Genomic DNA, 25,774 nt, shown 5'->3' on the forward strand with positions numbered 1-25,774 from the left:
TGCTCTAGGAGACAGAAGAAAATGGCAATGAGATCAGTGAATAAACAGATTAATTATGCAAGAAATCCTTACTCTTCTGTGACTGTGCTACTATGTGAGGCATCAACAAGGACATTGTTTTTTAGGCATTTGTAACATAGGGGTGTTAGGGAATTTCACAGAAATGTATTACCTGTCTTACACGAAGCTGGCTGAATCCATACAGTACCAAATATCAATATATCAGTTTCACAGATTGTGAATAGATTGGGATCATGCTGGTCAGAGTGATATGGCGTATAAGGTGCACTGTAGGGTTTGCACAGATGTATACTGGCTTGCAATCAGTGTATCCCAACTCAAAGCCAGGGGAGGCCAGAAGAAGCATGCCATCCGAGTGGGGTGAGCCCATTTTGCTGCCCTGTGGGCAGGCTGCAGCCAAGTGACCCCCCAGTCTCCTCTCTGGGCAGCAAGGGACTGTGCTCCTAACAGTACCAACAGCCCACTGCAGGCATTTCAAATGCAAATGTTGTTAATTGTACTTAATGATGCACCATACTTCTATTTGAATATTTACCAGTTGAGTTCAAGGTACTTAGTATTTTTATGCCCCTACTCTGAGCACTGAACAAATGGAAGCAGCAAAACATGTGAAGGGGCACGGGGGTCTTCTTAATGTGTGCTACTGAACAAATGTGACATAATTGCTACTACCAAAATAATTAAGTACTTCATTGTGGGGGAAAAAAAAAAAAAAAAAAAAAGTTCAAATTCTCATCCACACATTATATTTATGCTGGAAATTTCAAGTGTTTTTTCTGTGCATGTGTAAGGTTTTTACTGGATTATGCAATGGGTGAGGATTCAAAACAGCTCGGAAATCGTTAACAAGAGAAGACACAACTGTGCCTTATCTTAAGCTGCTGCAGAGAAAATGACTGATGTGAGGAAAACAACAACATAATAACGGGATGTAAGCAGCTGATGTTTCATGACAGACCGATTCTGCTCCAAATCTGGATCTGTGTTGTAAAAAACAACCAAATCAAATAAAGCACACTTCCCTCACCTCAAAATGAAGATTTCACACAGCTCTCTGCTTATTAACCTATTCATTGTGTGCAGAACCAATGCAGTCAGAAGGCACAAACAACTGCTGGTGTTTTTTTTTAACTACAATCACAGGGTGTAAGGGCTGTTTGGAAAATGCAACGCATTGTGTTCAGCAATGCTACTAATTATAATACTGGAAAATCATGATTTTGCTCATTCTGAAAGACAGTGGTAATTGCTGCCTCTCTTCCCGAGTGGGACACGTTGACTTTTTAAATTGTGTCACATCTAAACTTCTGGGAGGACTGCCAAGCATCAAGTATAAGGCTGTATGGCTGTTCCATTGCCTCTGCTTTTAGGATCTCTGGTCATCACCATACTTCTTTTCAGCTCAAAATGGGGTCAGATCTGGATAAAATGAAAGGGATCAGTCCTGATAATTTAAAAGTCACTCTCAGAATGGCATTTCTGAGTTTCAATAAAGCTTAAATATTTAGTTGCATTTATCTTGAGTTATTAACTATACTTATCAACCGTCCATCTGCACATTCTATAGAATATTCTACATTATTAATGGAACTGAAAATTGCATTTTTAATGTAAAGTACTTGCAATATTGAGCTTTTTCTTGCACTAATTCAGAATAATATATCCAATTATATGTCTAGAACACAAATGACAGTGCTGTATCTGACAAGAGTATTCCTAAGTATGTGTTATTTCCATTTTTTATCGAGCACTTTCCTTTTCTTTTTCCCTTAACTTACAAAGAACTGAGTAATGTCTAATTATATACATAACACAGCATCTTTTTTATTACTATTTTTCCCCACTTTTGCTACTCAGTCATTAATAATGCAAGAGACAAATTCTATGCTGACCTTTAAGACATATAATCCTAACTGAATCAACTGAGTTACACCAATTTGCAGTCAGTAGAGAATTCAGTTTTCAGGAACCACGCTATATTCAACCCACATTTATTGCACATTCTCCTTTTGCAATAATGAAATCAAATTTCTTTCTTTGTAAGTACAAATACAGCTGAAGAGATTTAAAACCCTTAGATCAGAATATACAAATCACTTTCCCACAGAAAGGAGAATTTCTTCTATTTATTGATTTTTAAAACATTCAAAGGGGAGACGCATTAGTCTCTTCTGCAGTTTCTCATTTCTTCTTTTGTATTTAGCTTCAGCCACAAACTGGGATAACCCTGAATAAAGTGATAGTAAGAAACATGATTCCAGTAAGAAATATTACTCTGCAGTTTTTTGTTTTGGTGGGAAATTGTGTATTCAAATAGCAAGAACAAACCCTCTAATGGTACGAAGTCAAAGTTCAGAGAGACCATGAGTTCCTTTTTTTTCCAGCAGATAAGATAAGCAGATAAGCAGATAAGAAAAACTTCCTTCTCTTCATCCCATTTTTTTGCAGTTGAAAAATATAACTTCTATGGAAAAGACACTGTAAAGACAACTGTAGTGGTTTTCCATTCTCCTAAAAAGCTCTCAGATCCTGACCATGTCTTACCCCGTCTTGTTCCTGGAGCCCATCCTGGCGGATGAGATAGCCAGCTCAAGGCCACAGGACAGAACTTCTCTTCAAGGAACTGATTTTAGTGTCAACTGATGCAACTGTCGTTGCTCTGGACATGACATTACAGACCTCGGTGGCTGCCTCTGAGAACCACAAGTCAGAGTTTGCAGAATAAGTGAATGAGAAAAAAAAAGAAAGATTTTTGGTGAAAAAGAATTTGAAGATCCTATTGGCATCCTTACTCTAAATACTAAAGGACTATATGTTAGCCTGCGTTTCCACCCACTTTTCCAGACCTACAGAAATATTGCTGTGTTGCAGAAACCCTTATGTGGACAAAAAAAAAAAAAAAAAAAAAAAAAAAAAAATAAAAAACTAAAAAAAGTCAATGAATAGGCCTAAAACTCAATGCACATTATCAACTGGATTACCCAATTTATTTGTAGGATGTCATTGGTTTTGGGAACACAGATCTACTTTACAAAAGCTACAAAGTGCTACTATGCTACTTCTACACTTAATACACTAACTGTTGTGTTAGGTTTACTAGCCTGAAATTCCTGGAGGCATCTTTGTAGCTTTTGTTGAAGAGTGCTACCAAACACTAGGATTATGGAAAACTGAATTCTGGGTTGGGAGGTAGTAGCCTTATATTTAAATAAAAATAAATAAATAAATAAATAAAGTAAGACTAAATAAATCTGTGATATGGAAACTTGTAGAAAAAGTACCATGTACCACAGTGGGAAAAGCTATGAACAGCACTTCTGGTTGAGACTAGCTTTGAGAGAAAACACATTAGTCAATTTTGAAATAGTCTAATAATGATAGCAAAGAAAATGATGCTGTAGGTGAGAAGACCTTTCATAAAACAGAGCCCAATGCAAATCTAGAGTAATTCCACCATTTAGCTCTCTTGTTAAAGTACAGTCTCAAAGATGTTACTGTCTTGCACAGATACCTTTGTTTAAAGAAAAAAAAATATGTTTCAACCTATATGTGAAACATGTAGGGAATGACTAAAGTGACTTAACATGCAAAATACATTGTCTATCTTGTCTTGTACTAAGGAAGTGACTAGAATCTCTAATGAAGCCAAGCACACCTCTCTCTTTCATATGCTCAAAATGCCCTACTTTCCTAACAGCATTGCCTGCACTAGAAACATCACCCATGCAGAACTGCTTCTCATACTACACCGCACGCCTTTCCAAAAAAAATTATCTATAGCAGCAGACTCCGGTTTATTCACAGGAGTGTTTTTATTGGATGCTCCTCTCCTTTATCCTCGTACAAACTTGAGTTGAGAATAATGTGCGTATGTGCTCTGCTTTCTCTCCAGGAGTTGTTGGTACTTTCCATGTGCCGGCACCTGGGGAATATTTTTTTTGAAAGCCTCAGGCAAACTGTCTCTTAGATTTAGACATTCTTTTTATATTGAAGAGCTTGTGCCTCTCCTTGAGCAGTTCAAATGCTGCAGTATAAGGTATGTCTTTCGGGTGCTACTTTGTAGCAGTTAATAACAGTCAAATCTGAGAACCTTAAGATAAACACAGCAACAAGGATGAAAACAATAATAAACAGGGAAAGACATAGACATTTTAAATGTGGATGGCAATGAAGCCAGGATACAGTGGCTCTTTCTCCATATAAAAATAATGCAACACTATTCCGAGGTCCTGTTGAACAACCAATTTTACAAAGCTGTTTCTCACAAAATACAACTACAAGTGCTAAAGATTCTTCCCCAGTGACCTTTTGGCACCAGACTGCCAGGTTAACTTCAATGTAAAACAATTCATATCTTTCATCCTATGCTACAAAAATCCAGCAGTGAACACATTAAGTATTTTTTTCTGATAAGATTAAATTAAATACTAGTTTAATATATGACACAAGATCCAGGCAGGCTACAGTTTATGCAGTGCATCTCATCTGTATCCGCACCCTCAGTCCTAGTGAACCTGTAGCATTGGAATTAAAGTGCCACAGATATGGTTGGCTCTGTAAAAGAAATGACCTATAAAAAGTTTGCTCTCAAAACCCAGATAACCAAAAAGTTATAATATATATTAAAGGGAAAAAAAAAGAAAAACAAACAAACAAAAAAAAAACAGTTAATGTATATGCTGTGACATCATTTACTTTTCTGTTGAGTATCATAAAACTGATGCTTTTTAAATATGGAGTGCCTTATTTTCTCTCATTCAGGGCCAGCCCTAAGTGGTTTGTTCCAGAAAGCTGAACTATATACTGTGTGATGGGAGATTGTCCAAGCAAAAAAATAAATATATATACGTTTTTATGAAAAGATCCTACAGAAGTAGAATCATAGACTCACTTACGTTGGAAAAGACATTCAAGTCCAACCAGCAATGTGACCTACCAAGTGTTATCACTAAACCATGCCCCTTAGTGCCACATTCACACGTCTCTAAAATACTTCCAGGGATGGGAACTCCACCACTTCCCAGGGCAGTTCCAATGTTTGACAACCCTCTCCATGCAGAAATTCTTCCTAATATCCAATCTAAACCTGTCTTTGCACACCCAAAATCTTCTCCTTCTGTTATGAAGAAGAAATCAGACAGAATGGTTTGAAGCCCCCATACATTGCCTCTTCTGCAACAAAGCATAGAATATCTGCCTTTTATGTCTGTTAGCACAACTAAGTGAGCAGATCTTTATTTCCAGATTTCCCAGTGGAGAAAAACCTCAAACACAAACTTAATGTGGAGCAAAACAACGCCGGAGAGCTCTTTGTGGCATGTGTGTGCGTGACAAGGTGTCATAATGACAGACTGACGAGCAGGCTCAGGCTCTGCTAACCTCCTTCACCTTGTCACAGAGACATTAATCAGGCTCTGCTCTTCTGCAAGGATTTCAGGATGTTTTGGTCAATGTCAACACTGGGAAAATGAGAAGTTTGCCCTTTTATTAAACTTGTCTTGAGAGACATCTTCACCAATTATGTCTAGGGGCCATTCAGAAAAAAGCTCCAACTGAATGTGATTTGTACTAAAGTACTTGACAGCATAAAAAATGACCAATGACTCACAGAGTTCTCCTTCCTGTGTTTTACTGTCTCTTTATATCTTGTTCAAAAGTACTATGCAAACCTATATTATTCGTCATTAATCCACCTCCTAACAGGTTACTGTGGAGCTAAGGAAAGCTACTGAGAGCGCTCTGAAGCTGCGCTCCTTGTTCTTTGTAATCACAGAAGTAATTCTGATCAACTGAAGTACAATACTGGGACTCAGGTTTAAGACGTTCATTTTAGGTTTTAATACCAGGAGAGGGTTGCTTTCAGCATCCAGAGGCAGCACAGGAGAAAACCACAATGAACAATGAAGTGTTATCAGTATGGCCAACCTGGAGAATTCAGGAACTATGACTTTGCTCTAACCAGCATGCTATTTGTTAACAAATGTAAGCAATACAACACATGGGGTGTGCTTCTTTTCACTGATTTCTGATTACAGCCCCTGGACCTCACAACATGAAGAAATTAGCAGACATTCCCCATCTCCTTTCTTCAGAGTCTTCTCCATCTTCACCTTTTTCTGTACCACAATGGGAACAAACAGAGCCCAGGGCGGATCTGCTTCTCCTGCACTGTCTGCTCTGAATTCATAATGCTGAGACACTGCAAGTGAGTGCTACCAAACTGTTTGTGTTTTGTATGGAAGATTATAAAAGCTTCCCCTCCCTCACACACCTTCCCCATCATCAAACCATCCCATCTATCGCCCATCTCCTGGCCTTCTTCTCCCCACACCTCTGCACACAGACGACGCTGAGGCACTTGCTGTGTGGTATTTCTGGAAATGTTAAGCCTGATCCAGAAGCCTGAACAACAGCAGTTTGTGCAGTGTTTGGATGTCAGCCCATACCTTATGCCTACACCTACACAGCCTCACTTAGCCAGACTCTGCAATGCTCCCCATGTTGCTAGTTAAGTGCTGACCGGCTGGCTGAGTTTTATCAGCATAACATGATTTAAAACTTTATGGCCTTTGACACACAATTCATATGAGCATTGAAGAAACTGTGTTAATGGAGTAATGTAGTTACAGCCTAGAAGGTAAGACAGTAAATCACAGAATCATCACAGAATAGCTTAAGTTGGAAGGGACTTTAAGGATCATCTGGTTCCACCCCCACTGCCGTGGGCAGAGACACCTCCCACCACACCAGGTTGCTCAAAGCCCCATCCAGCCTGGCCTTGAACACCTCCAGGGATGGGGCAGCCACAGCTTCTCTGGGCAGCCTGTGCCAGGGCCTCACCACACTCTTAACCTCTAATCTGAATATCCCCCCTTTTAGTTGTAAGTTCTCCCCAGAGCCTTCTCTTCTCGAGGCTGAACAACCCCAACTCCCTCAGCCTGTCTTCGCAGGAGAGGTGCTCCAGCCTTCTGATCATCCTTGTGGCCCTCCTCGGGACCCGCTCTAACAGACCCACAAATGTGGCCATCTAGCCAACTCCTTATCCGTTGAATGGTCCACCCATCGAATCATTCTCTCTCCAATTTGGAGACGAGGATGTCATGTGAGACCATTTCAAAGGCCTTACAGAAGCCCAGATAGATGACATCAGTTGGTCTTCCCTGGTTGACTGATGCACTCACTCCATCACAGAATGCCACCATATTAGTCAGGCACAATTTGCCCTCAGTGAAGCAATGTTGGCTGTCTCGGATCACCTCCTTGTCCTGCATGTGCCTTGACATTGCATCCAGGAGGATCTTTTCCATGATTTTGCCTGGCACAGAGGTGAGGCTCACCAGTCTGTAGATCCACGGGTCCTCCTTTCTACCCTTTTTAAAAATGGGAATGATGCTTTCCTTTCTCCAGTCACCAGGGACTTCACCTGATGGCCAGGACTTCTCAAACAGGACGGAGAGAGCCTTGGCACCTCCATCAGCCAGTTCCCCCAGGACCCTGGGATGCATGGCATCAGGCCCCACAGACCTGTTCAGCTTCACCAGGTAGTCCTGAACCTACTCTTTGCTTACAGCGGGAGGGACTTTGCTCCCGCAGCCTTTGCCTAGAGGTGCTAAATATAACATGCAGTGCTTGCTTTGTTTTTAAAAAAACACAGATATCTGACAAAGCTGAGTCTAAGGTGCAAGATAATTGCTAAGCAGCACTGTCCTGAGTTTGTAGATAGAGTGTCTCTTTGCACTGGCACAGAGACTTTCCTTTGTTACGCAAGTCCCTGACAAGTCAGGGAATGCAGCTGAGCATCCCCTACCACAAAAGCCAAGGGGTTTTACAACTTCTACTCCAAACGTCTGGCTGCTGCAGGTGTGGAGAATCTCCACCACCTCGGTCCCTTCTCTTGGCTGCTGCTTGTGGACACCCTGCTGCAGCTCTGCTCTCTGCCTGCAATGCTTCCCCTGAGAAGCACTTCAAAACTGCAGTGTTCAAGATGACATTGTCTGTGCGAGACTTCACAGCCAGACTCCTAGAAAAGCCCACACAGCCTATTTATACCGCAACAGCTGCAGCAGAGGCAGAACAGACTGAACACTTGCAGACTCAGGAAAATAACACAGCCTCATTTCAGAAGATCATTATAATACACAAAATGTATAGCTCTTTTGTTCATCCTTAAAGGAAAAGCTAAAACTGATCAATCTGCTCTTCGCGATGGCTAGAATGTGTTCCTCCTTAACCACTTCTGAATAGTAAGCGCTTGCTGGAGCCCAGAACAACTGTGAAGAAAAAATATTGAGCCCTCGATTTAAAAAATGACTAGCAATTTTATCTGCTTCAATACCCGAGTGGTGTACGTTTGCAGTCGATTAGTCACTGCAGATTACTTTTCAGCCCACGTGGCAACAGTTTTTTTTTTTTTTTTTGTACTGAGAACAAGGAAAACCAGGCCAGAATGGTGAAATTCGATCCTAATTTTCTGATGTCCCAATAAATATAAAATTGCCTGCTTACCTGTACAAACTACAGCTACACATCCTGATGCTATTATGATAAAAGGGTATTATTTGGTAATTAAATTAAAATTGTACTTTTTCAGTTGTATTAAGATTTGGTTTAAATACACAAGGAAAAAAAAAAAAAAAGCCACCAATGCCTGGCATTGTATTCCTCTTAGCTTTGATTTCTAATCCTTAAGTAACATCAGAAGAATATTCTTTCTCCAGAAACTGTCTTCTGAAAGACAATTTAAGTAACAACCGGATTTGCTATGTAAATTAAAACTTGGTAAATCTCAGTATCTTCTTTTTCTGTGTAACCTCTTCAGAAGAATGCACACTCCATTTTACATTTTCATTAATGCGCCAAATCAGTGGAGGCTGTAAAGGTTAAAGATGTTTAATTGTTACTAGATGACAATCAGTCAAAAATGACATTCTAGCATGTAGCTGGATGGCAAAGATGTTGCATTTTCAGATTCACCCCTTCTAATTCTTCCTTTCCCTTCGGAATTTATCGTTAAGCTGCATTTATGTGTATCGCATGACATGTACAGTCAGGAATCAATCTGAAAAGCCAAATCTGAAAGCTTCTTGTCATTTCTCATTTTCTGTGACCAAGTAAGGGAAAAACCTACATGATTTCTTTGGTGGAAAAGACCAGCTTCGCTGTTTTCATCATTTATACTGTGACAGCCCTCAGAGGCCCCAGATGTGGACCAAAATTAATTCTTCCAGACCCAGCGTAAGCAAAATATGAAAACAGGCTGTATGCCAAAATACATATATATATGTATATGTGTATAATTTCCCACCTCTTTTTCCTCTCCCTTTACTGAAAGTATTGCAGAGCTGATGCTAGAAACGAAAGGGAAAGGAGAGTAAAGGGTCTTCTTATGCTACCTGTCCTGCGGCACCCAACAGTGGTGGGTGACAGAGCACAGCAGGACAAAAGGTGTAAATTCCCTCCCTCTCCTTTCTCGTCTTGTCCTGATCTGGAGCCACGTATTCTGCCATGCTCATGGTAAGACTCCAAACAGCTGTGTTAAAGCACCCAAGCTCTTTCATTAGCACCCTCAAAGAGTCATTCACCCCCTTCTAACTTAAATTGTGATAGGAAGAACTGCCCTCTGGAGGGCTTTCTCTCTTTGCTTTCATTTCAGAAGGAAACTGAAGAGTTCTTTAAGGCTTTTGGTTTACACAAGCTCTAATCCAAGGAGGGTATTGAGTATTATATTAATATTATTTATAATTCAAAATAAGCCTCTATCTTTCTGGAGATGTTAAATGGAGTGGTTCATGAATTTTGAAAGGTATTCAGATGCTGTGACATTAAATGATGATGCAAAAATCTGAATACAACAGAGCATAATACAATTTAATATGTACTACAGTACAGACACTACAGTATTTCAGGCACCAATTTAGGCAGCAAATGGTATCTTTTAATAACCTCACCTCTGCCTTTGATCAAAAAGAGATAAAAAAGGCATAACAAGAACAGAATAGTCTTGAAAGTTGCACAGTATATAAAAGGTCACAGAACTGGACAGGAAAAGCTCATTCTATTTGCACGGTATTTTGAAATTTGCACTTCTCCAGATACTGAGCGATACTGCAATGTCAGCAGAACTCTGTGAGAATGGGAATGAGCTCGTGACCTTGGAGGGCTGTCGGGGGCATGGGCACAAAGCCCTGGGAGTGGGCAGGGCCCCAGCCCCTTGCTGCCCTCTGCATAGAGCAGGGGCTGCCTCGGAGGTGGCAGAGCAGCAGCCAGGACCAGAGGCTCAGTCCTACAGGTTTGGGCCCGGAGCAGCCAATGAAACACCATTGCTCCCTTCCACCTCCCCAAAACAAGAAACTGCATTTTCCTTAACTGGTTGTATCAAATCATGGCAGCTCCTTCCAGCCTTGAAACCTACGGCAGCATGTGTTGCTTTGGACTCAGAAATTGGGAAGAGAGCAGGCTGTAACAGGGGATCATCACCAAGAGTAAAGCCACACTTTTAAACATCTTTGAAAGCAATCATAAAAATCTGTAAAGGACTGGAGTCAACAACAGGGATTTCAGATCACCCTACACTGTACCAGGGAGCCCTAAAAGCAGGTGAAGGTCTCAGTAAAGGTGCACGACCAGCGAGCCAAACCAGGGCTGGAGCTGTGTCCTACAGCAGGGCCAGGGCCTGAAGGTCACCATGCTGCACACTGAGGGGCTGAAGATGGAGCAGCAGCAATGCCAGGTGTGACTTTGACTCTGCGGGTTGACTTTGGTGATGGAGAGCATTTACACTGAATGCAGATTGCATTTTAGTGAAATCCAATGCCGCAGCATATTATATTCTTCTAAACAATATTATTAAACTACCATAATAATCACTCTGCTCTTCAATCCAAGGTCTCAAAGCACATTACAGGCGGTAATGAAATAACTCACACAAGACCACTGCAAAGAAGAAGGGGATCATTACTGTCGGTGCTTGCAGTCATAAAGTTGTGCTCAACAGAATTTCATTGCAAGGAGCCAGGCACAGAAGTGGTCACCGGATATATACTTCTCTCCGTGGAAGTCTGAGTTCAGTATGGGTCCTGTCAAGGATTTATCATCCCTTCTTCAATGCTCAGTATTTTAACTGAAGTTCCAGGTCTTGAGACTGTTGTAATTACAAGAGACTCTCAGCTTTCATTTACAAGAAACAAAATGAAAACAATCCCCAGAAAAAAAAAGCTGTATTTGTGGAACCAAAGTTTGAAAATCTGTTCAGTCTACTCTAAGACAGAAGGCAAATGAAAACAACAAAAATGTATTTTCTTTTTGTGCATCATATACTCCCATTCTCTAAAGCAGTCACAGTATCTTCTCGGGGGCTGAGTCACGATTTCTTTCTGCACGTGGCCTTCAGCCCTGTCCAGCTGGCATGAAGTCAGCTGGCTGGGACGCAGCCCTGACCTCTGCACCAAGCAAGCTGCCCTGAGAGACATTTCCAAATCACGCAGGAGCCTTATGGCAGAGCTAAGGAGGGGATCCAGGCCTTAATTACACCACACTTCACATCAACAAAGAACTGTTAAGACACAAATGAATTAACTGGCAACACACTAGAGGAAACAGGACGCAGCATCTTGCGATTCAGACTTCTAGCTGGAGTTCAGAGGAGCTGAGTTCAATCTTGCGACTCCGTCACAGCTTTCCTGTGCCACCTAAGGCAAACCACTTACCCCTAGAGCCCCGTTTCTCAAAAACACAACTCCCTCTGATTTGTTTCTGTGCCAATAGCCACATTTTGCTTGTGGGTAACAAAACGAGCATCGCTCTTTACGCACAACAGAGCCAATGGCTTGATGGGAAAGCACCAACCAACAGCCCGGACTGCAGCACTGGTGCTTTGGTGGACAAATGTGTGACCACAGGGTTATAATCACTTGGGTCAGACCTTGCTCCCCTGCTGCAACACGCATCGACTGTGATCGATAAACCCACATTGGTCGGGCTTCCAACGCGTGCAAATCTGAAGGCAGCGGTAACAAAGCGGAAACGAATTTCGATAAGCTTCTGTCATACATTTCAGAAATTCCAGAACTTGTCTTTTTTTAATCCCTTTTCCTTTAAATCCATACTATGAAGCACAGAAAGCTACTACCTGAGCATTCTGTGCCCCCAGAATGCTCCTTTATGTGTTTAGATGCAGTACCATTTTTTCTAGCTTTTGATACTAAAAGTGAAGCATTAATTGCGGTGGGGGAAAAAGCTTCAAAAACTAAAACACCCACAGAAAAAAGCCCCCAAAACTTTCGCCTCTAGACATAAGAGTAACTCAGTGATTTGCCCTTGGGGGGAGAAGCAATGCACACAGTGGATGACAAATGACTAAACCATATGCATTCACTTCCTATCTACCCTGAAAAGAAATTAAGCAGCTATCAGCTTACCATGGAAGCCAGAGACACAAGCAATAACTTTTGTGAATGATAATCTGGCACGTCTCCTCTGCTGCAATGGCAGCTGCTGCTGCTCATGCTGGGGAGGTCCGGGAACTACTCTGGACTCCCACATTCACACCTGACCCCCGTTTATCCTGCATGCTGGGACTCAGAGAGGAAGGACTTTGGAGGTCACTGCTGTATTGTGACCACAGCTTTATGGAAGCAGAAGAACCTGTGTTTTCCTTACATGGAAGTCAATTATGATCTGGCACTAATTAAATCAGTGTTTCTTTCCCCCTCTCTGCATTAAAGAACTATACCATGTGTAATTAATTAATAACTGGATTAATGCATGTAAGTACCTGCAAAGGGAAAAATTACAAGGGAGTAAAGGGCTCTTTATTCCACCAGAGAAAAGTACAACCAAAGCCAACAGCTGGAAAGAGAAGGCAAATTCAAATGAAAAATAAAGCAGACATTTCAAAGAATGAAGGAGATAAGCATCAGGAAAAAAAGGTCTTGTAGCCTTTAAATCAATTATCTTCCCAGAACATAGGCTTTAGTCAAACACCAGTTAGACGTGTCAGTGTAGGAGTAATTAGGTGATTTTCTACAACTTGAACAGTGCATGGAGTCAGAGCAGGTGATCTAATAACCCCTCTGACCTTATGACTACGAATCTGTTCATTCACTACCCTATCACACTGAAAAACCTCTGCTTCCACCTCTAAAACAGAAAATATTGTAAGCAGGAAAAATAGAGGGGCTCTCATGCACTATGCTGGAAGGTCTGGGAAAAAATCACATCAATCAGCAAATAAATAAATAAATAGAACACAGTATGAAAAACAGTAGTACTATAATACAAAAATAATGGGATTACAACTATAGCAACAGAAGTATCATCTTCAACCCATTATTTTTTTTTCCCTGAAGCTAAAATAATTCCTTAAACGCAGTAAATTTCTATAGGCAGAGAATTCAAAGATTTGCATTTTTTTTCTGTGTTTCGTTACAATCCCCTGAAAGGAAAGAGACAGATATGGGGAAACGGGTTATTCCACACTCATGACATACTTTATGGTCAATACACTGGAAGGCCACGGAAATTAGCTACAACCACTATCTTAGATGGATATTTCTATCTAATAGTCTCATATAAGCCTAGCTAAATATATTTTCTCATTTCACACTCAAACAATCACTAAGGGTTCAATCCCACACCCATCTGCAGAAATGGCAGAAATCCCACTGACTTCACTGTGAGCAGGATAAAACTCATGTAGGTGTTACAGCACAGTTATAGTCACTTTTTTTTTTTTTTTAAGCATCTATGAGACAAAAGAGTGGGACTTTATTTTCCTTTAAAAAAATATAAAGAAAAAGATAGGCTTCTACACCAGAACTGAGTTAGACCTAAATAGTGTAAGTGCCAGAGCAGAGCATCAGTGTTCAGCCCACATGGAAATCTGGGCAGGAGTATTTGCACAGAAACACAGAACAACAGAAAGGTTTGGGTTGGAAGGGACCTTAAAGCCCACCCAGTTCTGCCCCCCTGCCATGGGCAGGGACACCTCCCACCAGGTTGCCCAAAGCCCCATCCAGCCTGGCCTTGAACACCTCCAGGGATGGGGCATCCACAGCTTTGCTGGGCTAAAGCAAAGAGCATATAAATTCTCAAAATTCAAAGCGCCTTCAAAAGCATCAAAAATGGCTTCTTAAAAGTCACTTCTAAAAATCATTCACAGGCATTTTTGATGACTTTACTGTGGTCGCTGTGCCACCTATCTTACGAATCAATCTTGACCAGACAGAATGAACGATTGCATCAAAATTCAAGGTGGGGAAAAGGATAAACTCTAAAGTAATAAGATCAGGCTGTTATTCATTTATGGTACATTCACATCCTGACAGTTCCACGATTTCTGGGAAAGATTTATCTTGTCTTAAAATCATTTCTCAAGTGTCATGACTCAAGTGGACCTCTAGAAGAAGCTGGGCTGAGATATGGGAGCCTGCGGGGAGCCAGGGACTGCCCCGGTGCAGTGCCATGTGCCCAACTGATGGCACGGATGCAGCAACAAGAGGGGAAGTTTTGGCCTGGAGGGTAAAAAAAACAATCTTGTGGTCATCCTGACATCACACCAGCACCAAAACGATCAGCAAATTGGAACAAGTTAGTCTTATCTTTAAAAAACAAAATGTACATGCAATTTGCAATTACAATTCAGTGCATATTTTATGGCAAGGACTCACTTATGAAGGGCACTTCACGGACTGTTGTTTCTTTAAAGTGTTTCTAAACCACTCAGAGCTACATTTCTACCTTTTTTCATTTTAAAGTCAGTTGAATATTCAAATGCACTTTTGTATTTTAAGTGTAATTTCTAATTATATGCACAATTGCTAATCCATCTGTTTACTACATACTGTAAATGTCTGTAGTTATATATGCTTGAATAATTATTGAAAATTAAATATTGTAAACAGTCAAATTAATTTCTCTCAGCATACCAAATTGCAGGAAGTCTGCAAGATGATAAAATAATACTTGCCCCCAGAAATGGAAGAAGTCACTCCTATCCCACACCTCACTGAATGTGCTTATTGCTGTGCCGTAACTGATAGGAAACTTTTTAATCCAAAAATTTGTAACAAGAAGAGTATGAAAAGCTCCATTACACTCTGCTATCAGTGAAAGAGTGATTTAAAAAGAATGTGGTCTGCAAATGTTTCAGCTGTGTTGGAACAAGAAAACGATGTTCTTTATGTGAGGCAAGTTGCTGTTAACATTTTCTTGTTTCTAACAATCCTGTTAGAAGCACTGTAGGAATATATATCATAAAATAAGAAAAATGCCTATTTTCTTTTATTGATTTGTTTATAACATTGTATGGCAAAAATGCTATTCAAGAAGCCCAGAGCAGAAAAACACGGGAACACACTGATGTATATTTGAGTATACATCACCTGTTCCCAGAACATACATAGCCTTTCCTCCCAGTTTTCAGTGCAAAACGGAGCTGTGCCACAGTGCCCCTCTACTCTACAACTATAGCCATTTGGGGCTTAAACTTCATTTGTTATGCATTAATAGGTTTTCAGTGCAAGTAAGATCATCTCTTCTGAGCCCCTACATAACAACGTTTATGGAATTTCACTGTTCTCCGGCTCCTAGACCACAACTTCAGAATGGCATCTTTACAGCTAATACTACTACCCTGAGCCAGAAAAATAAGATTTTTTCTCTGGTCTGAATTTCTCTAACTTCACCTTCCACTGACTTTTATGCCTTTTATCTGTTAGATGAAAGAAAACTTTTGTCAGAAATCCTGTCCCTGTGTAGGCTCACACAAACCATGAAGGCATCACCTCTTGAAGTTTCTTTGACAAATTAAACAGACTGAATTTCTTCAGCTTCTTACACGAAGGTGGTGCAAATTTTAGATTTTAAATAAGGCGACTGAGAACCTCAGTGGTGTGATCCTTTCAAGTACACGGCTTGACACAGAATCCAGACATGCTTTAAAAGAGATGAGGAGCTGTCTCTAAACTTCTAACTTCATCATTTAAACGTGAGTCCTACTGTCTAAAAAGGTAGCTGAAGAACATTTAGGTTCTTAATTCTGTGATGCATGTCTACAGCTATCACAGCTGTCACCCACCTAGCAATGGGAAGTCAAGCACCTAGATGCCTTCCCAAATCTCACCCTGGCTGTAGACAACAGGTCTCTGTAAACTCCCTCTACAAACAAACAACAACAAAACAATCTTGAGCTATGGTTTTGGAGGAAAAGACTGGGATACTCCACTAGAAATTTCATTTTTCAACCATGGTGAGAAGACAAGCCAGCTTTTCCTGAATACAAAGGAATTTCACCTTTCAGAAGCACAGCTGGGTACCATTTTTTAAAAGCTCAGCTTTCCGAGGTGGCTTTTCCTTTATATTCTAAGGAAACAGCAACTAAGCTTTTTTATTGTAAGACTCTCGCTGTCTTTCTTTGCTCATGAAAAAGGATGAGGAGAGGAGGGAAAACAAACTAAAATTATATACATGCCATGGAAGGAAAACTGAAAGAAAAAAAAAAAAAACACTTCAAATGTTTTTGTTAAAAAATCTTTCAGTTTTAAAAAAAGCAAAATCTGAATAAAAATACTTTGCAAGTCGTACAAAAATTTGGGGAAAAAAGGTACATATAAATAAAATATATGCTATATATACATACAGAGACACTTGAGAGAGGCAGAGGGAAATGTCTCTGTAGATGCAGGCACCCGCTGCCAGCTCAGCTGAAGGCGACAAGGAGCTGAGGAGATGATACCCATGAGACAGAGAGCGGGGAGAAAGCCAAGAGCATATATCCACTGTACCAACAACCACACGGAATTACCAGCCATGTACTAAACCCCATTTACGCCATGAGACCGATGGGGAAGCTGCTGAGCGATGGATGTGCAGGGCAGGCAGGGAGAGCAGATCAGGGCTGACAACTTGGACACCCCGCTGCCAACACCCTCCCTTCCCCTGAAGGCCAAAGCCTTCACAGAACCTGGCATGAGGCTGCTCTGCCCTTTGGTGAACACAATTCCCCGTTTTTGTGGAGAGACAGTGCTATGTGAGGGTGTCCGAATTGCCAAGGCTTGAAGTTATGGCCTGGCCGTTACCTGAGGCGGCACCAAGACTCTGTCCCTATGGAGTGCCTTTAGGACCATCACTGGGAGACCAGGCCAGCTCCTCCAATGCTGCTGCCTCTACACAGTGTTCAGAATCTCCTTTCAAGCATACAGGTGTCATACAGTTTATAAAATGCGCATCTTATAGTTTTTCAGGCTGTTTGTGCACTTTCATCGTGGTGCTGTGTAGGCAGTTCGGCCTGTCCCCAGCAGGAGGAGGGCAGAGAGCTGCAGCAGCCCCAGCACAATGGGGTCAGTCAGGATTTAGTGAGCATGGCATGTGGTGGCCTCCACCACCCATGTGCCACCACACCATTGTTACATTTTGCCATCCCTGTGATAATTTGGGGTGAAACCCCTCCAGCTGCTCTTCCCTCCTCTGCACGGTGCCAGGATCTGCAGCCCCAGGACAACGCCTGCGGCACACGAAGGCACACCGGCACCATGCCAGCGAGGGACCAAACTGCCCGCTCCTCCATTTTAACAGCATGGTCTCGACTCACTTAAGGCTGATCAATACTGCCTTGGTTTTAATTCTGCATCCCCATCTGCTTTTTCCCATCTGTTGTCTCAGGCTCCCTTTAGACTGTGAGTTTTTTGGTGCAGCAACCATCTTTTACTCCATCTACACTGCCAAGCTCAGCAGGGTGCCGCCTCATGACTGTAGCTATAAAGGTGCTACAAGATTGCAAATAAATACTTAAAAAAGTCATAATTTTAGATTACCAAGAGGCAGCACAGGTTTTGCTTTTCCTCACAGAATTCTTCTTAGTTCTGAATTATTTCTAAATACTAAATGAAAAATAAAAATGAAACACAGTCTCTCTTCTTTTTTGTGTAGCACTTGTGGAGAAATTAAGCTATGTTGAGGGTACAGGTGTTTGTTTGTTTTTACTCAAAAGCACTCTCAGAGGTAAGGGTGAGAGTTCATGATGATGACACAGTCCAAATACACACACAGTCCATAGTTTTGTGTGAAATAGACTTCAATACAGAGTATTTTCTGTTTGAGACAACTGTCTTTATACAGCCACTTCAACAAAACATATATTATTTTATTCATGTTTTCATCTCTTTCCTCATGTTTGTTCATAAGCAAAAATGGCCTCTCCCTAAAGAAATTTTCCCTTCTCTGCCATTTCTGTTTTCCCATTAAGTCTTTTTTCACATTCCTAGTGCTGTGTTTCTGTTGTTAACAAAACCACAAGTTAAAGAGATTAGGCTGATGCCTTGCAGGGTGTTAATAAAATCCCAGCTATTCTGCACAATGACTCTAAGCGAATAGCAAGAACAGAAGTTTTGGAGGTGGAAAGGAAGAGGCTTCCTCTCCAGTATAAATAACTGGGAGGAAATGCCTTTTTGATCCTCCCTCCTCAACACCAGGTAGCAGCAGGGAAGAACAAATCAGACAGATGGGAGCTGAACTCATGGGAGGGTGATGAAACCACTGGTGAAAGAGTGACTACATCTAAATCCTGCCTATTTGCCGCTCTGACAACAGGCTGGACATCATCTGGTGGACGACTCACTCCTCATCAAACAAACCCAAATCAAACTGAGGGGTTCCAGACATAAAAAATTCAGATCGTGGGCATCTTACTTAGTCAATGCTGCAGTTTGCCCCTGTGGACTAGTTTAGAATTAATTTTGGTCACGTGGTTGCTTTATTTTTTCTCCTTTAATACATAATATTCTCTTAATCAGTTTGGATTACATTAAGTATTACAAGAAAGAAAGAAAAATGGAGATAAATCCCATAAGAAATTACAGACTCATTGAAAAATATCTACAGCATCATACATTTTTAAGCCGTTAATACTATCTAACATTTTTCCATCCCTGCACCTATTTTGGGTAATCTTGTGTGTGTTTATTCTCGCTGTTTAATCAATCTAATTCACACATACTCAATAAATTAAATTTAGTAACAATTATTCCCCGTGTCATTTCTAATATGTTCCCAGGTTTCATCTCAAGAATTGCCTTAAATTTATAGAATAATAATGAAAATAAGAAACTTCTCCATTCTCAGTTGCATCTCCCAAATAATCTCTCTGAATAATGTAAATCATGGGCATACAACATTTCTTCAGAGATTAAAAAAATGCTTTGTTCTCACATTAACAAAAATAACTTGAACATTTTTGAGCAATGACAGCATCCTGCCATAATAATACCTGTTTAAGGAAAAGATGGCCAAATTCTTGGGTGGCATAAGCAATATAATTCAGCTGAAGCTGTAGTACCATAAGCACCCGTGCTTCTCTAACCAACTTTTATATATATATACATATACTGCACATTTTATTACATAGTGTCTGTGATTCAAATGAAGGTTAGAAAATACGAACATATGGTGAAGGGATGCAAAATTAATTATAATCAAAATATTCTCCTGCAGACCAGATTTACATTTATCTTTTGTGTATTGTGGCTACATTAAAGAAATGGTGAATGTGCATTGATGTTCATATGCTGTTATTAAATTGAAGTTCAAGAAATATGCAGTTTTAAAACCAAGATCTGAAAAGCTACTTATTAATTACCATACAAATAGATTACTGCAGCACAGATTCCTTGCATGTAAAAACATCTGAAAAAAAAATAAAATAAGACATTTCTCTTATATGACAACAAACCCACAGCAGATAATGACATTGAATCATATTTACAGGATGCAATGCGCACAAATATTCTTGCAAAGCAAATACAAGCAAATGTACTACGGAGAAAGAAAGAGTACAAATGTGCGAGGCCAGCCTGCGTCTTCAGAGCTCTGGGTTTGCCTCCTTGCTCCACAACAGCATCAGGCAAGCTGCTGTGCAAGCATTAGGCTGATAGCAAGAGGTTTCGCTTCACGCACCCAAGGGACATGAGTCAGCTTGGTCTTTACATACCTTGGAGATCTCATTAGTGCCACCCTGGTCCTGCCCCTGTACAGACTGGAATCCTTCTTTGCCTTTGGGCAACCCAGGGTTGCCTTTGGGCAAGTGAGGAGGAGGTGAAAGACAAGGATGGGAAATGGTGGGCTAATTGGAAACAGGATAGGAAATGGGATTGGAAACAGGTGCTCATGAGGCCCCTACATGCCAATGTAGTTTCTGTGCATGTTGTAGGGAATGCAGGAGCTGAGAGGGAGGAGGTGTGGGGTCAGCCTAGCATTCAAGGTTCAGTGAGGCAGGCTGGTCTGGACCATCGCCAGAAAGATTTTACATGTGGCCAGTGGTTTTGAAAACAAATGAAGACCAAATCTTCATTATTGGCATAGGTTGTTAGCTGCTCCCTTTGCCTCAATTTCTTGTTTGCTCAAAAGGAATAATGGTGCTGCTTGGTCGTACCATATGGTATGGAGGACTTAGCCACCAAGGGAAGAGAAAGCATTTAAGCACAACAGGTGAGGGAGTACAGGGATTGTCGAAGCCACAGGATGATCAATGTGAAAATATAGTTACAAGACCACGGTCCCTTGCAGGGAAACTTTTTTTTTTTTTTTTAACTTTAGAGATGTAAGAGTTCTGTAGAAAGTTTTGTATAAGATGAAAGCTGTGATTAGGGGGGTCTTCCAATATTTAACCCCCAGATACTGCTTTATTTTTATACATATATGTCTTCTGTTAAATTAAGCTCTGTGCATCTAGACATATGGCGACGCGATCTGTACAATTATACTGATAAGGTCACATACTTAACTGGCAAGAACTGGCAACAGCATTACTAACTTCAAAGAAGTTGTGTCAATCTTCGCAGTGAGAGAAAAGCACTCTCATTAACATAAAGGGAAGGGGGAAAGTGAGGGGAGAATAATTTCACAGGAAATAATTATCTTTGGATGTAACAGTGTAACTCTAATGGAGATAGAGAGTCAGAGAGAGACAGAAGAGGAAAAGTAACACTGATCTACTATTAACCTTAATTTTCAACAGACCAGTTCAGCTGTATTGCAAGGTGATGAAGCTTTGGAGGCTTATTAGGTGCTGACACAACCGCCTACGTGACAGAAGACAAAGAAAAATTAATAGTTTGTAATTACTGACATCATGATGGCTTAGGCAAACACACCTGTCTTTACAGTTGCCCTCCCTTCTTATTCCCATTTCCTGACTCTTTTTTTTTTTTTTTTTTTTTTTGAATATTCACACACACAATAGGTCAATCTCATTCTCTCAGAGAGGAAATGTCTCCACCTCTGCTTTTTGTTAAGTACCGATTACCGGATGTTACCCTGAGTAAATTATGGCTACAGGCTTTGCCTCTAACTTCCAGTGAAGTCAGTAAAGAGAAATTAGAAAATACTCATACAATAAGGTGAAGATACACCACTCAAGCCAGGAAAGAGCCTGTCCTAAGATGACAATATGAGCATAGTCAGAACAGCTATGGAAGAGGGAAACATTCTAATTGATCCTTGCTCTGACTTGCAAGGTCCAAAATCATAGACACATGTAGTACCTCTGACTATTGAACAACAGCAAAATGCAAGTAACTTGATTGATTAAAAAGCAGAAGCAATAAAAAGAAAGCAGAAGTCAACATTCCTCACCCCCAAACCCTCACTTCATCTGGCGCAGCATCACAGCCTTATTTTCCTCCCCGGCAGCTCCTGCTCCACACCCCTAACCCTGCACGAACACCACACTCACAAGCTCCATGTCCCTGCATCCATAACTCACAAACCTAATTTCCCTTGCCAGAGTTCAGGCTTGGGCCACAAGCAATTACTGTAACGTAAGGGCATTCAGTGCTATTACCATAATAAAGTATGGCAGCATATGACAAGTGTCCATAGCATGTGCATGTGTGCATATGTTTAACAGGCCTGTGACTCAATGCTTATGGTACACAGCTTCACCCAATAATCTTGATTATGCTTGTCATTGATAATAATTTTATCAAGAGTAGTTGGTTACCTGGAAGTGAATGCAACAGCCCTAATTACAAATTAGTGAAGGAACAGAACATCTTATGAAAAAGAGAGATGGTTTCTTCACCAGTTCTGACTAGCTATGGCTTCTGTAAAAGTATGAATAGAGAAAGTGAACTGACAGACAAGGTAGAAAAATCAGATATACAGCTAAGGTGATAGCCAGACAGAGTTTTGAATAAAACAGAAATCTGTTTTCCTGATGTTTTTTGAAAATGATAAATGACTATTGTAACATACAATAGTGTAGATTTATGGGATTAGTGGCAAAATTCCTGCTGTTCCAGAATCTGTATCGGGGCAGGACAGGAAGGAGTTATTTTTCTGCAGGGAAATATTGAAGAGAAGTTCAGCGTGGGATTGCCACTGTGATCAGGAGCGGACTAATGCTCTTAACATCAGCAGGGACATTCCTCCCCACTGGCATGGCATTAACTTAAGATCAGTATTTCCCCACCTCTTTCTCTTATCAGGCAGTAACCTTCTCCAGGAGAAAACACTGATTCGCAGGCCCACGCCACACTGCTGCCCTTCAGACATACATCTCTACTGAATCAGATGGGGAGTTCAGGTTAAAAACTGATGTTTTATTGAACAAGGATAACAATGGCCCAGTCAAGTCAATGGGAAAACTCATGAAGCTTCTTACCATGAAAGAGGGATAAAAAGGTCATCATGAAGATCTAAAGAAAGGTTAAAATTTCTATATGCCATGTTTAAATCTGCTGATTACAGAAAAAAATGGCATTTATGAGCACTATTGTATCTGCTAATACAATTTAAAAAGAGACACTTGATATCAGAGCCATCCAGCAAGCTCAACTGTATTCAGTGCTTCACGAATCAAACCCCACTGCTAGCAGAAATCAGGCCTGTTCAGAAGAGGTGATAAAGCTGGATTTATTATTTTATTAATAGCAGCATTACTGTAGCCTCAGCTAAGGTGACACAGTTCAGACCTTTATCCCCTCCACAGATAACACATACAGAGTAAGGAGGAAATCACAGCCAGAGAAAAGGGAAGAAATGGATGGGCTGAGCCCATGTTTTCTCATTTTCTGTGGAATCAGTGGTCTTGCCACTAGACTATAGTTACTTAATTTAAAAAGGTTTTATATTCCTCTTCAGCCATTCTAGAAGTGATGTTCCTTTTTCTTTTAATATGCCTATGAATATATGACTGTGCATGGATGCCTATTAATGCTGAGATGTCTGAAAAATCAATAGCTTGCATTTTCAAAGCCTATTTGATCTGCAAACTGGACTAATTTCCAGAACAATCACATGTGGTAAGAAAGTATTTCCACTTACACCAAAAAAAAAAAAAAAAAAAAAAAGAAACAGAGTGAGACAGAGTGAGGCTACGTGACTCAATCAAACTCAAAAGAAGAGTTCATGTCACTGCTGGGCTGCAGCTCAGGAGTTAATTGAAAATGTGCTCTGGGGAATAAACGTGCACTGGCAAGCAGATGGACTTGATGATTTACATCCTTTCCTTTTTTTTTTTCTTCCCTAATTATTATTATTATTACTATTATTGTTGTTGTTATGACAAGCTCCTTAAGGCAGCAACTTTGACTAACATGTTGTACAATGCCTGACGGGCTTCTAGGTCCCACTGTGATTTAGCACATAACTGCAACATCCACGGTCCTTTGATTTGCGAGCTGCTAACCCCAGGCTCAAACCACTGGAAAGATGGTGTCAAGCAAAGAATGAGCCATCCCAAACAAGAAATTAAAGCGTTTAAAATACTCAGAAGCTCAATTTTTAACAATGAGCACATAATAAAGAAGTCATTGAGAGTCACAGTTAAAAATATTGAGAGGTGAAAGAAGAAAGTAGATCATTTAGCATGTGTTGATATAATATAAATTACAGAAAGTGGAAGCTAGATAATGTTCTAAGGGAATTAGATTGTAAAAATCCGTGTTAGTTATGGGTAGTTAACAGATCAGTTATGGATATATTGGGCTGGACGGTGCAACTGTTAGAGAACTCAGTATTTGTACAAATAGTGCTGGATACCACAGAAGGGAGACCAAAGTCCTCAAATTCACCATTAATTTAAGAGACCTACAATCAATGGTTGCCTGTTCTGCAACGTGTTCTACAGTCTTGGGCAGGGCAGCTGAACCACGGAGACACATGCAGTATGAATGGCAGTGGGCTCAACACGATTTGCACAGCGTTGTTACAATGCATGGAGCTGCTGAACACGGCACCGTGCCAAACATGTGTGCAGGAGGTGCCACCAGGTGCCCTCCAGAAGAAGCCTCCAGCCTGGAGGGAGGTGACTGTCCAGTTTGATCTCTACAGCAAGTAAGATGTGCCCAGGAGGGAGATGGCAAGTTACACAATCACAGGGGAAAGGAGAAAAAAAGCCCACAAGCAAACCAAAAAAATAAAGGTCTTCATTTACTAAATATCTGATATTTTCAGGTGATTTTTTAAAGAGCTTAACAGCACAAACAGCATCAAGTGCAGTCTCAGACATGTCCCCCAGTAATGCAGCAGAAATACCATGACGGGGGAGGAGGGAGAACCAGTGCTCAACAATGAACACTGAAGTTGTCTATTCTTTAAGACTTTAAAAAGAAGCTTGAAATGCTTCTTACAGAGTGACGAACAGACCAAGGTAGTACTACATTTATTTTCATGCTGTTGATCCAAAGTCCCTTAGAAATGTTATCAAAAAGTAATTTTGTTTAATCTTTTCAAATGGTCTGGCATTTAACTTTGATTATTATATGGTGGAAGGTTTTAGATGCCCCTTGCTTTACAGAACCAATAAATACTTGCCTTTTCCTTAACCCATTGCAACTTGGATCTAAGCCTAAAAGATGTGAAAGGCTGTAGTAGAAACGAAGTTGCCTTCACTTCCATTCATTGTCCATATGGCTTTTTCCTCCACCCAAAGTACAACACAAATGTTAATAACTGGATTATTATGACCACTGAAATGTGCTTCCCAGTGCAAGGTGTGTTCCCCTGAAATGTTATCTACCCCAAAATCCCAACAGAATTGAAAAATTCTGGTGTCTTTAACAGTCTATCATCATCTGCCGGACAAAAATAAAACAACAAGCCAATGATAACATGACAAACTTGGGCCTTGGAGATCAAGAATTTATTGCAGAGTCCCAGGAGTGCTCTCCTGAATATACCAGCCCCGGTCCCACTCTCCTCACTGGTGTACCTTTATTTATGGGCTCAGCAGAGGCACTGGGCAGCCAACAGCAGTACTAGCAACCTTCAGGACACGGTACAACAGCTGAGCACCTGGCTCAAAAAGGAATACGTGTGGGGATTTCAGGAAAAACAACATAGATGTATCCATAAAAATCAGGAGGTATGGCAGGAGGGTGAAGTACTGTTTTCATATGGCATTGCAATTGTGGCATTCAGCCCCAGCAGGATCCTGTGCTGTCTCAGTAAGCACAAAAGAAAGAAAAGCCTGCTTAGAAGAGGTATCTTCCTTAGCATTCATATCAATTTAAACATGACACTCGCTATTCCCACATTAGCCTATATAAATATTAATATTACTTCAGCATGAAAATAACCAGTCTCTTTCCAAATCTAGGTGCAGCATGTGACAGTTCAGAGACAACTTCCAGAAGCAGAGAATCGCTGCTCTGAAATGATGTACTGACCTACATACACAATTTCTAACCCCACTAGTGCAGCCTGCTTTAAAGCTGCAGCATATACTATTTTGGGAGTGCCAGGGCTCTGTCTTTGTTAA

General features: G+C 40.7%; 1 protein-coding gene across 11 annotated transcripts in view; it reads right to left on the reverse strand.

Annotated features, from left to right (window-relative positions):
• FAT3 (FAT atypical cadherin 3) overlaps positions 1-25,774 on the reverse strand; it is a 417,502-nt gene that overhangs the window by 198,394 nt on the left and 193,334 nt on the right. The window contains exon 4 of one of the 11 annotated variants that reach the window (XM_035328956.1): positions 19,424-19,698. The exons of the other annotated variants lie outside the window; for them this stretch is intronic. Within the exon in view, the coding sequence (XP_035184847.1) occupies positions 19,664-19,698 (35 nt within the window). The 3' untranslated portion in view covers positions 19,424-19,663. Of the gene's footprint in view, positions 1-19,423; positions 19,699-25,774 lie in introns of those variants that run through there. 11 annotated transcript variants of the gene reach the window in all.

This window comes from Oxyura jamaicensis, chromosome 1 (genome assembly GCF_011077185.1).
Source record: "Oxyura jamaicensis isolate SHBP4307 breed ruddy duck chromosome 1, BPBGC_Ojam_1.0, whole genome shotgun sequence".
Lineage (NCBI taxonomy): Eukaryota > Metazoa > Chordata > Aves > Anseriformes > Anatidae > Oxyura > Oxyura jamaicensis.